Source organism: Schistocerca americana, chromosome 2, assembly GCF_021461395.2.
Source record: "Schistocerca americana isolate TAMUIC-IGC-003095 chromosome 2, iqSchAmer2.1, whole genome shotgun sequence".
Lineage (NCBI taxonomy): Eukaryota > Metazoa > Arthropoda > Insecta > Orthoptera > Acrididae > Schistocerca > Schistocerca americana.
In genome coordinates this window covers 603,508,652-603,523,108 of record NC_060120.1, presented here as the reverse complement: position 1 = coordinate 603,523,108, position 14,457 = coordinate 603,508,652, and the positions used below count along the sequence as shown (strand labels likewise).

The window sequence follows — 14,457 nt, the reverse complement described above, 5'->3', positions numbered from 1 at the left end:
TCACATACTACAACCGGATTTGAAACTGTTTCCCAAAACCAAAAACAATAACTATACCTGGCTATTGGGGGCCTGCGTGTATTGCTTGATAAATAATGTACAACATCTTTAGAATAATAGAAGCTGCATATCAGAGAACAAAATCAAAGACTTACTTGTACAAAAATGTTTTAAAAACTTCCTAGCAATCACTTCTTCTCATCTCGAAAGCCCAAGAACCAAATGAAGAGGGGACTGATGACCTCAGATGTTAAGTCCCATAGTGCTCAGAGCCATTTTTTGAGCCAAATGAAGTATTTCGCCTCCAAGTGCATATGCAGGACATCAGTAACCCCAAATAATTGGATGAAGAAACTTCGCTTAACAACAGAAATCTTAAAGTGCCAATGATTAGGAGTGTTTGTATTAATGTGATCGTTCTAAGTTACATAACGAAGAAAATCTCTGTTATTTATTAATTAATAAACACAGATCCCAATGAAGAAGCTAATATTAACTGTCACACGGGGAAGAGATGCTTAAAGAACGTGACATTTTTACCGAAAAGAAGGTAATTTCAATCTACACTCCTGGAAATGGAAAAAAGAACACATTGACACCGGTGTGTCAGACCCACCATACTTGCTCCGGACACTGCGAGAGGGCTGTACAAGCAATGATCACACGCACGGCACAGCGGACACACCAGGAACCGCGGTGTTGGCCGTCGAATGGCGCTAGCTGCGCAGCATTTGTGCACCGCCGCCGTCAGTGTCAGCCAGTTTGCCGTGGCATACGGAGCTCCATCGCAGTCTTTAACACTGGTAGCATGCCGCGACAGCGTGGACGTGAACCGTATGTGCAGTTGACGGACTTTGAGCGAGGGCGTATAGTGGGCATGCGGGGGGCTGGGTGGACGTACCGCCGAATTGCTCAACACGTGGGGCGTGAGGTCTCCACAGTACATCGATGTTGTCGCCAGTGGTCGGCGGAAGGTGCACGTGCCCGTCGACCTGGGACCGGACCGCAGCGACGCACGGATGCACGCCAAGACCGTAGGATCCTACGCAGTGCCGTAGGGGACCGCACCGCCACTTCCCAGCAAATTAGGGACACTGTTGCTCCTGGGGTATCGGCGAGGACCATTCGCAACCGTCTCCATGAAGCTGGGCTACGGTCCCGCACACCGTTAGGCCGTCTTCCGCTCACGCCCCAACATCGTGCAGCCCGCCTCCAGTGGTGTCGCGACAGGCGTGAATGGAGGGACGAATGGAGACGTGTCGTCTTCAGCGATGAGAGTCGCTTCTGCCTTGGTGCCAATGATGGTCGTATGCGTGTTTGGCGCCGTGCAGGTGAGCGCCACAATCAGGACTGCATACGACCGAGGCACACAGGGCCAACACCCGGCATCATGGTGTGGGGAGCGATCTCCTACACTGGCCGTACACCACTGGTGATCGTCGAGGGGACACTGAATAGTGCACGGTACATCCAAACCGTCATCGAACCCATCGTTCTACCATTCCTAGACCGGCAAGGGAACTTGCTGTTCCAACAGGACAATGCACGTCCGCATGTATCCCGTGCCACCCAACGTGCTCTAGAAGGTGTAAGTCAACTACCCTGGCCAGCAAGATCTCCGGATCTGTCCCCCATTGAGCATGTTTGGGACTGGATGAAGCGTCGTCTCACGCGGTCTGCACGTCCAGCACGAACGCTGGTCCAACTGAGGCGCCAGGTGGAAATGGCATGGCAAGCCGTTCCACAGGACTACATCCAGCATCTCTACGATCGTCTCCATGGGAGAATAGCAGCCTGCATTGCTGCGAAAGGTGGATATACACTGTACTAGTGCCGACATTGTGCATGCTCTGTTGCCTGTGTCTATGTGCCTGTGGTTCTGTCAGTGTGATCATGTGATGTATCTGACCCCAGGAATGTGTCAATAAAGTTTCCCCTTCCTGGGACAATGAATTCACGGTGTTCTTATTTCAATTTCCAGGAGTGTAGATTAGCAAATATATTTTAGCGCAGGACGAATATAACTATCGCAGTTGAAAAGAGGGCTATACATTTTGAACGCTACAGCTTACTTCAGAGAAGCTAAGTTTATTAATAGTCGAATGTCTATTTTCCCCAAGGAAGAAAGAAACCCTATTGTATTTGGCAAAGCAGCATACTTTTATTGTTATACAAGAAAATTGTTATTACTTTGGAATCAGAAATAAAGTACTCAGAGATAATGGCAATCTAAAGAAAAAAATGCCTAGACATATATGTGGCGTAGTATAAACGCAAAAATCAGAAATTTAGCACATTCTTCTCTTTATATTTTTAAAAGCATTTCGTCTCATATGACGTAGGCAAGGGTGTGGCGATCTTTTCTCATCAAGCACATTACGTGAAGAATATGAAAATGAAGAAAAAAGAGTGAAAGGATACCCTTTCTACGGAAACTTCCGCAGCCTAGGGTGCTGGCAGTTTCTGTAGATGGCAGTTATGTGACTTTGTTTCAGTGATTACGTAAGCAAGTCGTTTGTACTCATCGGATAGCTGAGGTAGCTGCTTAATGTCAGTTCGACAGAATAAGGAAATTAATGTATTGGACATCATGTATTCCATTCCAGGGCGTCAGAAGTCAGAATTCTCATTCAGTGTTGCGCCCCTGTCTTACAACGAAATCACGGGCCAGGCACAAACGGAGAGCAGTGGTCTGGCGGAGTGATGTTAGGTTGGTATACCTGGATTCTGCGTTCCATTCCCCCTTCAGGCGACGGTTTTTAATAGGTGCCGACAGACTCTGTTCACCACTGGTTACGCCAACTGAAGAACATAGGGCTGTATCGTGGTTCCAGTTTCACATTAAACGTGATGTTCCTTCGCAAGTTTGGTTCTCCCACGACAGGGACGGAAGTGGTGGCATGTAGAAAGTTGTCAACAGTAACCTACATTAGACTACTAGTTTTATTTTGGTTAAAGAACCAAATGTCACGTAAAGTCATAGGGAAGTTATTCATATTTATTTGAACTTCAGATGTTGAACGCATTAGTTGTGGACTCGAACTCTGATCTTTCCTTTTGCGAGATTTGAACCCTTCAAGACAATGTAATTCCATCAGTTCGTTGCTTGCTCAGTATTCCAAATACCTCAAGGACTCCCTGTAAGGCATGTGTCTAGGTTCTAATCCTCTACCGCCACAAAAATTTTCAACATGTCTCTTCAAACTCTGGCATAAGCTTGTGGAAGATAATTTTGATTTTTTTCTATGCCTTCATTCGTTCTCAACAATTTTGGTACACTACGTGATCAAAAGTATCCGGGCACCACCTGAAAATGACTTATAAGATTTAGGTGAGGACTCTGTGCAGGCGAGTCCATTACAGGGAAGTTATTGTCATCTAACCAATCCAGCACAGGCCGTGCATTGTGAACAGGTACTCGATCGTGTTGAAAGATGCAATCGCTATCCCCGAATTGCTCTTCAGCAGTGGGAAGCAAGAAGTTGCTTAAAACATCAATGTAGGCCTGTGCTGTGACAGTGCCACGAACCACGCAAAACAACATGGGGTGCAAGCCCCCTCTATGAAAAACACGAGCACACCATAACACTTGCGCTTCCGAATTTTACTGTTGGCACTACATACGCTGGCAGATGACGTTCACCGGGTATTCGCCATACCCACACCCTGCCATCGGATCGCCACATTGTGTACCGTAATTCGTCACTCCACACAACGTTTTTCCACTGTTCAATCGTCCAATGTTTACGCTCCTTACACCAAGCAAGGCGTCGTTTGGCATTTACCGGCGTGATGTGTGGCTTACGAGCAGCCGCGTTTTCTCACCTGCCGCCTAACTGTCATAGTACTTGCAGTGGATCCTGACGCAGCTTGGATTCTTGTGTGATGGTCTGGACAGATGTCCGCCTATTACACATTACGAACCTCTTCAACAGACGAGATCGGTTTGTACGCTTTTGTGCTGTACGTGTCCCTTCACGTTTCCACTTCACTATCACATCGGAAACAGTGGACTTAGGGATGTTTAGGAGTGTGGAAATCTCGCCTACAGACGTATGACACATGTGAGTTCCGCGGAGCGCCCCATTCTGCTCTCTCTCTATGTTTAATGACCACTGAGGTCGTTCATATAGAGTACCTGGCAGTAGGTGGCAGCACAATGCATCTAATATGAAAGACGTATGTTTTTGTGGGTGTGCTAATACTTTTGATCACATAGTGTATGTGACGATTTCTACTGCTAGTCGGACACGCAATTTTTCGAAACATCGTTTCAAGTACAAACATGCCAACTTCTGTTCGTGTACCACGAATGATCAGTCAGCACTGACTTCTAGAAGAAACACAAGCATGTCTCACGACAGGTGACAGAAACCTGTATTTATGTCCACTAGTAGCTAGGAAACAGTGGCGACAGGTGCCTGATTCCAGTCACAGGAGGGCAATAATTACTCATGCGTCTCGTCATTTCACGTTCAAACAGGTCGCTACTGCTGATAAAATTCGATATCTAGCAATTGATTGTGCTTAATTATCAATGCACTCAGGTGCTGGGTTAGAATCCCCACCCAACACAAAAGTACGTGTCGCATCGTTTCAAGTTGTTTGCTTGTCAATGAAACAATATTTAACATGGTTGCTGAATAGGAGTCATGCTCCTGTACACAAATTTTCGTCAAAAAGTTTTAAATTCAGATCTGCTACTCATAATGGCTAAGAATGAGGTACGCCACTTCTCTTTATGGCTAGGCAGAAATGACGATCAGTGCATTGTTCGAGTCTCGATCAGGCATGATAACTTTGCTTCGTTATATCATTGCCTCCGCCACACACCGTCAGATGGCTTGCGGAGTATGGATGTAGCTGTATTTGTAGACGCTTGCTTTGAACTCATATGCAGAACAAATGAGTTCGTCATGTCATTTAATGTTCGAACATATGTACAACTAGCTTCTTATGAATCGCTTTCATTTTTACTCCACTTTGTGTTAAATACAAACGGCAATAGGTGGGTTTCGAACTGTATATACAAAGTGTTAGAAATATAAGTGGATATATTATGAACATTGGTATCTTGATATGTACCCATTTCAGTGTGTTAGTTGTTTTTCTTTGTATCTAACAGTCTTACCGCAAACATGTCAAATTATTTATTGTATAATGTTTTCTGCATGGTTCTGACTGCACCAGGAAGTAGAGTATGCCTGTCAGTGTTGGCTAAATCTTTTGCATTCACACACCCACAATTCAACGCCTGACCTGCTGCTGAGGGGCAAGGTAACATTAATGGCTTGCTCTTGCCACATGTACTTGGAGATACTATCCAACGTAAAAACATACTACTCCTAATAGCTCTTATTATTAGTCTGCAAATGAAGTAAATGTCGATGTAATATTACTCAGTACAGTGTCCTCAGTCACCAATAAAAGTATCTGCACTCATGCCCCTAACACTCAGGATGTGCACAAACATTGTTGAAGTGTGGTTTCCATAGAGCAATTGATACTGTTCATCAAGTTTTTTCTAATTGGTTAGTTCATTAACCAGTTTATACAAGCTCACTTACCAAGCGAACGACGGTTAAAGGGTGGTTGGAAAACTCTTTAGAGAGCAAGAATATTTCGAGTTCAGAGATTCTTGAAACATCACTTATTTGCAAACAGAAATACTTTTGAGTAATAATTAAGGAATATTTATGTGCTAGATTTACAATCATTAGATAATAACGGGAGAGGTCACATTTTAGAACTCTTTCTGAATGTAATAAATTTGTATTTACTATTGTTAAGGAATGTCTCACCTCAAATAAGGTGTTCCCTGATATTTGTAGTATTGTGTTATTTGCTTACGTCTGAATTTATTGCCATACTAAGCAATGTTCTCTAGTGATCACTTGTGGTAACCATTTTATATAGTGAAACGACTGTACCGAAAATGATTAGAGGACCTTTGGGCTGCATGCAAATCAGGTCGTTCAGGTGCTTTTGAGCATGACAGCACACATCGCTTTGGAGAGGCAAGAACACCTTTCTGAGGTGCACGCAGTTGCTACTGTTCAGCCTTTATATGAGCGTTGTCTCTGGTTTCTCTTAAGTTCGACTGGTCAGCAACAGCACATCTTATCACGAGATAGCTACAGATTTATGCCATGTTCGTCTCAAAGGCCGATATCAGACACAATATCTACTTCTCATTGATAGGTCTCTATGGTTGGGAGATTTTTGAAAAATTAGTAAAGTTTGTATTTTTACCTGACTGAAGTACAGTAGAGAACAACTTGAAGAGTAATATAGAGATGTTTCAAATGTTGTTCAGCTTCTTGGAATGGTTTTCTTGAAAAAGACCTGCTGATTTACTTCCCCAGCCCTGTCGCAACAAGAGCTCATGACAACTGCGACCTTAAAATACGTAAAACATTATGTCCCATGCAAGAAGTGTCAGTATGTAGACTAAAGTTTCCTTAATAAAACTGCAGCGACACCATACAGAAGGTTAATGGGGGATAGTTACAATATGGACAATAACAATACTGCACATGAGAGTCAAAGATGTTTATTTTTAAGATTTGGCACTGTTATTGTCAGGAATTTAATTACCAAAGTCGTGTTATTAACAGCTATAAGGGGAAATTTCGGAGTAACGCCATGAACACAGGTTCAGATCTCCTGTGAACTGCCTCAGCCTCAGGAGCTCGCAATCTCATTTTCAATCACCAGCCCATCTCCTTATGAGGAGCTGGAGGAGCTGGAGTCGGATGTGGAGTCAGATGCGGAGTCAGATGTGGAGTCGGATGAGGAGTCAGATGTGGAGTCGGATGAGGAGTCAGATGTGGCGTCGGATGCGGAGTCAGATGTGGCGTCGGATGCGGAGTCGGATGTGGAGTCAGATGCAGAGTCAGATGCGGAGCCAGATGTGTCTTCCTCGGTCTCACTGTCTGCCGATGCCTGTAACACGCCACAATGACTGCAAATGTCACAATCACATGTATATCTTACAAGAAAGTCAATTTCATTATTACAAATTATCATACTGCTTCTAAATAATACATCTTATTCCCCACCATTGCATGATGGTTCAGTATAGTGTTCACAAATTAATCTCTATGTAAAATTACAGCTCATTCACAAAATGGCGTAGTATTTTTTCCTTGAACTCCTTAGTCTTCTGACTCGTTAGATTCGACAGTTTATAAATTCCTCTTTGTGCCAACATCTTCATCTCAGTGCAACACTTGCACCTCACGTCCTCAAATGTTTGTTAGATTTATTACAATCTCCATGTTCCCATAATGTTTTCACCCGCTACAGCTCAATTTAATACATGAAAGCTATTCCCCGATGTGTTTAAACATCTCATACCACCCTGTCAGTGTTTTCTACATGTTCCTTTCTTTTGCAGTTCTTGGAGCAACTTCTAATTTCTTGTCGGTCCACTTAATTTTTAACATCCTTCTGTAGCACCATATCTCAGAAACTTAGCTACTCTTTCCCATTGTTAAATCTTTCTTTTATTTCTTTCACTGCTTCTTGAATGTTTAGATTGAACAGGAGGGGCAATAGAGTACATCCCATCTTAAACCACTTTTGATGCGAGTGCACTGTCCTTGGACAGCGCATTTGCAACCAAAACGGCTTTGCAGAACTGTATGAGCCCGTTTCGGGATTTGCCTTCCATGTGGTTTCCTTTCTGTCCTGACAGACGAGATTGCTAGGAGCAGAGGAAGTGAGGTCTCCCGTAACGTAAGGAGAGGAACGTTACACATTGAGCAGCCCCAACTCTTTCAAACAGAATACTCACAACATCTGTAGAGTAATTTTATGCATATCTCACGTACTGGTGCTACAACACGGGTTCATATTTTATGGAATATGTAAACCACCAGTTCAGCTGCACGTTAAAATTATTTAACTTTTCACTACCGCTTTGAATAGTGATAAGTGCCTGGGATATTTCGGAGTGCTTTGGAACTTACCACAACAGTCTCAGTAGTCTCGTGGTCTGTTTACTAATTACAAGTACCACTGCATTATAATAACGGAAAGTCAAGTGGAAGTGAACTAGCAACTCACAGTATTTCTATAGGAGCAATCTACCAAACGCATTCTCCATTCACGTACTGTGTCAACACTTGATGTCAGAATACTTCAACGGTATTCGTACTGGGTAGCATCGTATCATGAAGCTACTGAAACTGTTCTAGCATGCGGCAAAAAAACTCCAGAAGAGTCCTGATACTTCTCTCCTGATGACTGTTGAGTGCAAGTTTGTGAACATCAAAGAATTTTAAACTGCGATTCAATGCCTATGTTACATTTACTGAAAATGTCAAACTATGTCGGTAATTGTATGTAACTAGTTTCGGATGGCAATTTGGTATCTTCAGGTTCGTTTTCGTGTTAGTTGCACCTCAGTCACGTCGTAACGGAACACAACATCCGTCAATAGTTAGGACCTACTGCTATAAGACGGTGACTCCAATGTTTTGCTAATTAAGGATAATGAACTGTGCGTCAGGAAAAATTCCGCATACAGCGTTTGACAGTACATATTACGTTTAATAAATAATTATACTTTTCAAAACTACCAGGTATAACCAGATTGTTCCTATGTCGCCTGTCGCTCTCGTTCACGAACAGCTGATGTTCCTTTCATGTTACAAGTAATTTATTCAGAATTCCTCATGAGATCAAAGAGAAGCCTGACCGACTTGACAATGATCGACAAATTAAATGCCTAATATTAAAAAATAACAAGTGGGGATGTATAAAAAATAATTAAGTAAGATTAATTATTAAAATTATTAATTTGTTTGTTCATTCGTGTGACAATTGTTACAAATGTATTGCTTGTAGTAATAGATCAAACCAGAATTGATGTTTTTTTAACCGTACACCATTCAAATATAAAATAGCTACAGGTTTGTTTGAATTACAGGAGCGCGTCACTAAATTATTGGAACACCTGAATTGTCGATTATCTCGCAAAATTCCTTTTACGAAATTGCAAGGTCCAATATGAACCGAAAAACCTAGAGATGAAACCGCTAGGCACTACTGCCAACGGGACCACGAAGACATGGTTAGATTGATTGTAGTATGCACAGAGGCCGTTAAGCAGTCGTGCTTCTCGTACTCCATACGCGACTGGAATGGGAAGAAACCCTGGGTATATGGTACAATGCTAAGTATACTTTGTCAAGCTTTAACATCGGTTTGCAGAGGGTTTAAGCAGATGTGGAATAAATATCGTTCTACAGCTGGAAAGCTATCTCTCAGCCAAAGAACGAACAGCTACCGTGGAGCCTGTGGTTATTTGTCATTTCGTTACAGAAAACTCGTTATTGTGGCATTAGTGGCCATAAATACTTTGGTAAATCGACCGAATAGACCAGCTAATTACAATGCGCAAAATTCGCTTATAAAGGATATATACTGTATGTAAGCAACGTGTGGAATATTTTCTTATGTGCTAAGAGGCAGATATGAGAAGTGGCTACTCACTGCAGAGCTGCTGTCGTCAGCAGAAGCGGTGGCGTTGGCTGCGGCTTCGCTGCTGCTGTTGCTGACCTGATTAATTGCATCTTGTATGCCCTGGTTGATGTTGTTGGCAATTTCTTGGGCTTGGTCTTTTGCGTCTTGTATGCCCTGGTTGATGTTGTTGGCAATTTCTTGGGCTTCGTCTTTCATGTGCTCGACGGCATCTTGGATCACGTTAAAAAACAAGGGTGTCGCCGATATCTTGAATAGAAAAAGGGAGTAGCTTGTCATCATTATCGCATCTCCGTTCACTTTTGTATGAGCATGAGAAACTGAGTATCAACCTAACAAATCTCAAAAAAATGTTCTTTTAGGAATAAATATGAGGTTATTAGTCCTAGGAGTATAAGTGATATAAGACTGCAGGTTTTCTGGGGCCGGCGTCTGGTGCTAAAATCTGTGTCGTCAGGCCACATGGTATTCGTCTTCAAATTTCTTCGTTCTTAGACTTTTTGAGCCCTCTTCGGATTACTGAAAAAGCTCCAAGGAATGGGAATGTCTGAGGAAATTTGGAGACGAATATGACCTAACGACTCAGATTTTGCCATCAATTAAGAGCTATGCCATTTTTTGTTTCCAAACAGTGTCTTTCGTGACGTAAAACACCAACTCGCAAAAATAACGTTAGTACTGAAGCAGTTCAGTAATATATTATGAAACTCCAGAGGAAAATGCGTAAGGATTGCAGGATGACGGTCTGTATAGAATTTTCAGCTGAATAAGCTCCTGTCACAACCGTTATACGCCAAAGCACAAAACAAAAAAAACAAAAAACTGTTTCCACTGACTGGAAGAAAGCGAATCTCACACCCCTCTACAAGAAGTATAGCAGAACTAATTCTCTAAGATATCGTCCAGTCTCATTGAAGTCAATTTGTTGTCAAATCTTATAACATATTCCAAATTCAAACACAATGAGTTATTTCTAAGAGAATGGCCGCCTCCATGCTAATAAACAGGGATTCCTAAAACATCGATCTTGGGAAACACAACTTGAAGTTCCCTCAGGTTTCATCCTGTAAGCCATGGATCAAAACAATCAGTTGGATGGAGTGTTTCTTGGATTCTGTAAAGTATTCGGCTCGGTACTACACCAAGAGTTCTTAACAAAAGTACTGTTATATGGATCAACAAACAAAGTTTGTGACTGTATTGAGGATTTGGTGATAGAGAAGACGCAAAATTCTATCTTGAATGGAGAGTCATTCACCGAAGTAGAAATAAACTCAGGCGTGGCCAAGGTAAGTTTGCTGGGATCCTTTTTGTTGTTGCTGTATATTAGTGAGCTCGTAAATGAAATTAACAGTAATTTCAGACTTTTTGCAGATGACTCTGTTACCTATGATGAAGTAGTATGTGACAAACGGCACCATTATGCAGACAAATCTTGATAAGATTTTAAAGTGGTGTAAGGACTGACAAATTGTTTCAAATATTCAGAAATACAAATATATGCGCTTCACAAAAAGAGAGAGAGAGAGAGCTTAGTGTCCAATTACCACCATCTACGAGGCGTAACAATAATCAGTCAGCTCATACAGATACTCGTGTGTAACAATTTGCTGAGATATATGATGGAGTGATACCACAGTCTCACTTGTTGACGAGGCACGTGGCGGACTTCAGTCTATTGGCTGGTTACTGGAGAAGGAGACTGATTGTAAACCCCTCGTGCGTTCCTTTTTAGAACACCGCTTACGTGTCTGCGCCCCTTACCACATAGCACCAACAGGACATATTCCCCGTACATATTTCGCGTACGGATAGTCACCAAGCTTGTTTGAATCACGGGAGTGCCGCACAGAGATACAGGAAAACCTGAACGGGTACTCTGTAATATTGACGCTGATTAATTGTGAGAAATTCTAGTTAAAGAGTTTCAAAAGCCATAGTATGTGTATACACCTATTACTTCTTCTTCTGATTTCAGAATGGCTGCTTTTGACATAAGTAGACGACAAATAAAAATTAGATAACTATGCACACAACTGGAAACTAGTTGCACGCATAAACTAAACCCTAATTCTTACTCGTAAAGCAGAGCAGAGCAGATTGTCTTCATTCCAACAAGCTTAAAGTTTCTTAAGTGAAAATACGGTATAGAATCTGTATTTCACTATCGCTCCAGCGCCTTTCCTGTTTCTGTTGTGCACGTAGTGTGGCAACAAAGCGTGATAGTGCAGCCACTGAGAAATAACACTGCAGACAGTCTAAGATGTAAGTTTTCGGAGCGGCAGCATTTTTCACCTCTCTAATTCCCAAATTGGCGCTTTCTTTTGTTTCGAGGTTACAGCAGCGTTTCGGAACTCTGCCTTCTAAAATATCAACAGGATTACATAGAAATTAAACATGACTCGAGAAAAGGGAGTAACATTCAAGTAGCACAAATAAAATCAAGAATAGTTTCGAAGAACAGATCATTAATCTCAGGATATATGACAAATACGCAGTGCACACAGATGAAAAAGTGGACAAACAATCACTACATAGTGGGCATTCAACATGATTAAGATGACCTACAGTAGAACAGTTATTGGCAAGAAAAGTGAAACCTAACATACCACATATAAATGCAATTGTGTAATTAGTGGGCCGGCCGGTGTGGCCGTGCGGTTAAAGGCGCTTCAGTCTGGAACCGCGTGACCGCTGCGGTCGCAGGTTCGAATCCTGCCTCGGGCATGGATGGGTGTGATGTCCTTAGGTTAGTTAGGTTTAAGTAGTTCTAAGTTCTAGGGGACTGATGACCACAGCAGTTAAGTCCCATAGTGCTCAGAGCCATTTGAACCGTTTGTAATTAGTGGTAAGTTAAAATATTTGAGTACAATGCAATACAAAATGTTCACAAGACGAAATTTGGGGAAAGATCCAAATAGAAATTTAACCAGTGCAGTAAGGTACCTAAAAACTTCTGAAACTTGAAGCGACACCAGGGTCAAAAACAGGTTGCCTTAATAACAACAACAAAACAGCAACCAAAACAGGAGTTCTGAACACAACGAATCGGCTAGTTACATTTCCCTATTTTTAAACTGTATACGCATGAAGAAATGAGAAAATTTTTGGCTGGTCCTAATACCAAAGAAAAGTGAATCAGATTATAATTGCTAGAACCAGATGTCTAAAATCTTTACAAGCAAAGCACAGAAACATTAATATGAAGAATAACAACTATGTTATGTAAGGAGGAAAAAACAGCATAACTTAGTTCCGTAAAGCAAATGTGCGGTTTATCCAACAACCTCGAAGATTTGTGTTTAGGAGAAGTGAAAAAGTGGAAGTTTAGGATTTAAAATATAATTACGGTCAAACAGCACGAAGTGACGTTATAATCTCAGAGCGAAGACAAAGATGACAGATTGCAATGGACACTATTTCATAATACTGATCGACGAGGTAAACGTCTACAGGTAAATTGGAAGATTGGTTAGTTATAGCCAATTTCCACATACCACATACCACATGGCTACATACTCGACCGTTTAGAGGTTTTTGCTTGACTACTTATTACTATCAAAGAATATCTCTGTTCTATAGATGGAAAAGCAAGGACAAACTATTTTCATCTACATTTAAGAAAACTTATGCTGTATGTCAGACTTTTAATTTTCATGGGTAGATTTTCAAGCAGCTTTATAGCTGTATATTCCCTATTTTCTGTGCCAAAATTAGAGTCACTAGAGGGAAGTGTAGATCTTCTTCCTTCTGGTGTTGTATTTATGAATATCACTATTATTTTCTAACTGAAATGGATTTATCAACGAATTAACGTATTGAGATGTTGTGTTTATTAATTCTAATTCCTTCAGTTGATGCCTGATAATGTACATGTGTGATGCCAGCACACAATTTTAATTCCTTTTTGTCGTGTAGTGCATGTTCTTTGCATAAGCGAGATTTACGCAATACCTTATCCCGCAAACAGGAGTTTATGAAAATATGTAAAAGTGTTAACTTATTGGTGCCAAGTAGACGACTGTTCTTATGGCAAAAGTAGCTGAATCTAAATACGTTATCAGGTCTGCCTTACGATTTTTCATAAATATGACACCCGAAAACCAAGAATTTGTCTATTGTCTTTTCTTGGAACAGCACTTTAACAGGAGAAGGAATATTTTTTACTGTAAGACACTGGATGAGCTGCAATTTTTAAGAGTTTAATACAGAATAAATTAAAGGATAATTTACTATCCCTATTGATGGTTCTATTTTATATTTAATTATTATTAGGTTCTGCAGCTTCGTGTTCTAATGGATTTGGTAAACGGAGGAAAACATAGTATTGAACTATCATTCATATCTTACAGAGTTGATATCTGTACTGTACTATCCATGTAGAAGTGAAGAGACCATGGAACCAAATACGAAATGAAGACTGTAGGAAACAGCAAAAATTTACTACAAAACAAAAAAGTGATTCGGATTTTCGAATGGGTAGAGATATTACAGGGGAAAAACGATTACTAATAGTGTCCTGCCAGCGATGGTAAAATAGTTGCAGAAAAGCAGTTAAATTATAGTAAGAACGATGTCCAATGTAGTAATGGTACAGAAGATTATGATTATGTGGCCCGGTTCCATTAGAAAATAACGCAGTAAGATTTGTGGCTTTGTCTTTCCACGAAACAGATAAAATGCTTTAGTGTAGTTACTAATCTCTTTTAATTGGTTACATATTCAGATGTATCAGGTTATGCACAATAATTTTGTCACTCATTTGACCACAGAGTGAACTAGTAGTTTAGGATTTACCTGAGCCACTACGGCCAGAGCGATGACAATCACCAGTTTGGAAGTCATTTTGTTTAATCGACGACTCGACGCAACTGCCTTACGCTAATAATCGCGGGGTATTTAAAGGGCAGGCACCGTCTGTAGCCGCACATGTTGGGAATTTGCATAGGTGTCTTACATTCGTCATCT

The 14,457-nt window shown here is 41.3% G+C and overlaps 1 protein-coding gene across 1 annotated transcript; it reads right to left on the bottom strand.

Moving 5' to 3' along the window:
- Positions 1–6,537: 6,537 nt before the first annotated feature.
- Positions 6,538–14,408, bottom strand: LOC124595151 (suppressor protein SRP40-like). Its single transcript, XM_047133755.1, has 3 exons — positions 14,287–14,408; positions 9,502–9,738; positions 6,538–6,945 (listed from the first exon to the last, which is right to left on the bottom strand). The coding sequence occupies exons 1-3, from the start codon at positions 14,332–14,334 to the stop codon at positions 6,727–6,729; spliced, it is 504 nt and encodes a 167-aa protein (XP_046989711.1). The 5' UTR covers positions 14,335–14,408; the 3' UTR covers positions 6,538–6,726.
- Positions 14,409–14,457: the final 49 nt, after the last annotated feature.

Bases quoted from the DNA above. Each gene is read 5' to 3' on its own strand.
- LOC124595151 (XM_047133755.1), bottom strand. From the start codon at position 14,334: ATGACTTCCAAACTGGTGATTGTCATCGCTCTGGCCGTAGTGGCTCAG. The intron at 9,739-14,286 runs GTAAATCCTAAA...TTTCTATTCAAG, and splicing joins CTCTGGCCGTAGTGGCTCAG to ATATCGGCGACACCCTTGTT. The intron at 6,946-9,501 runs GTGAGTAGCCAC...GGCGTGTTACAG, and splicing joins CTGACGACAGCAGCTCTGCA to GCATCGGCAGACAGTGAGAC.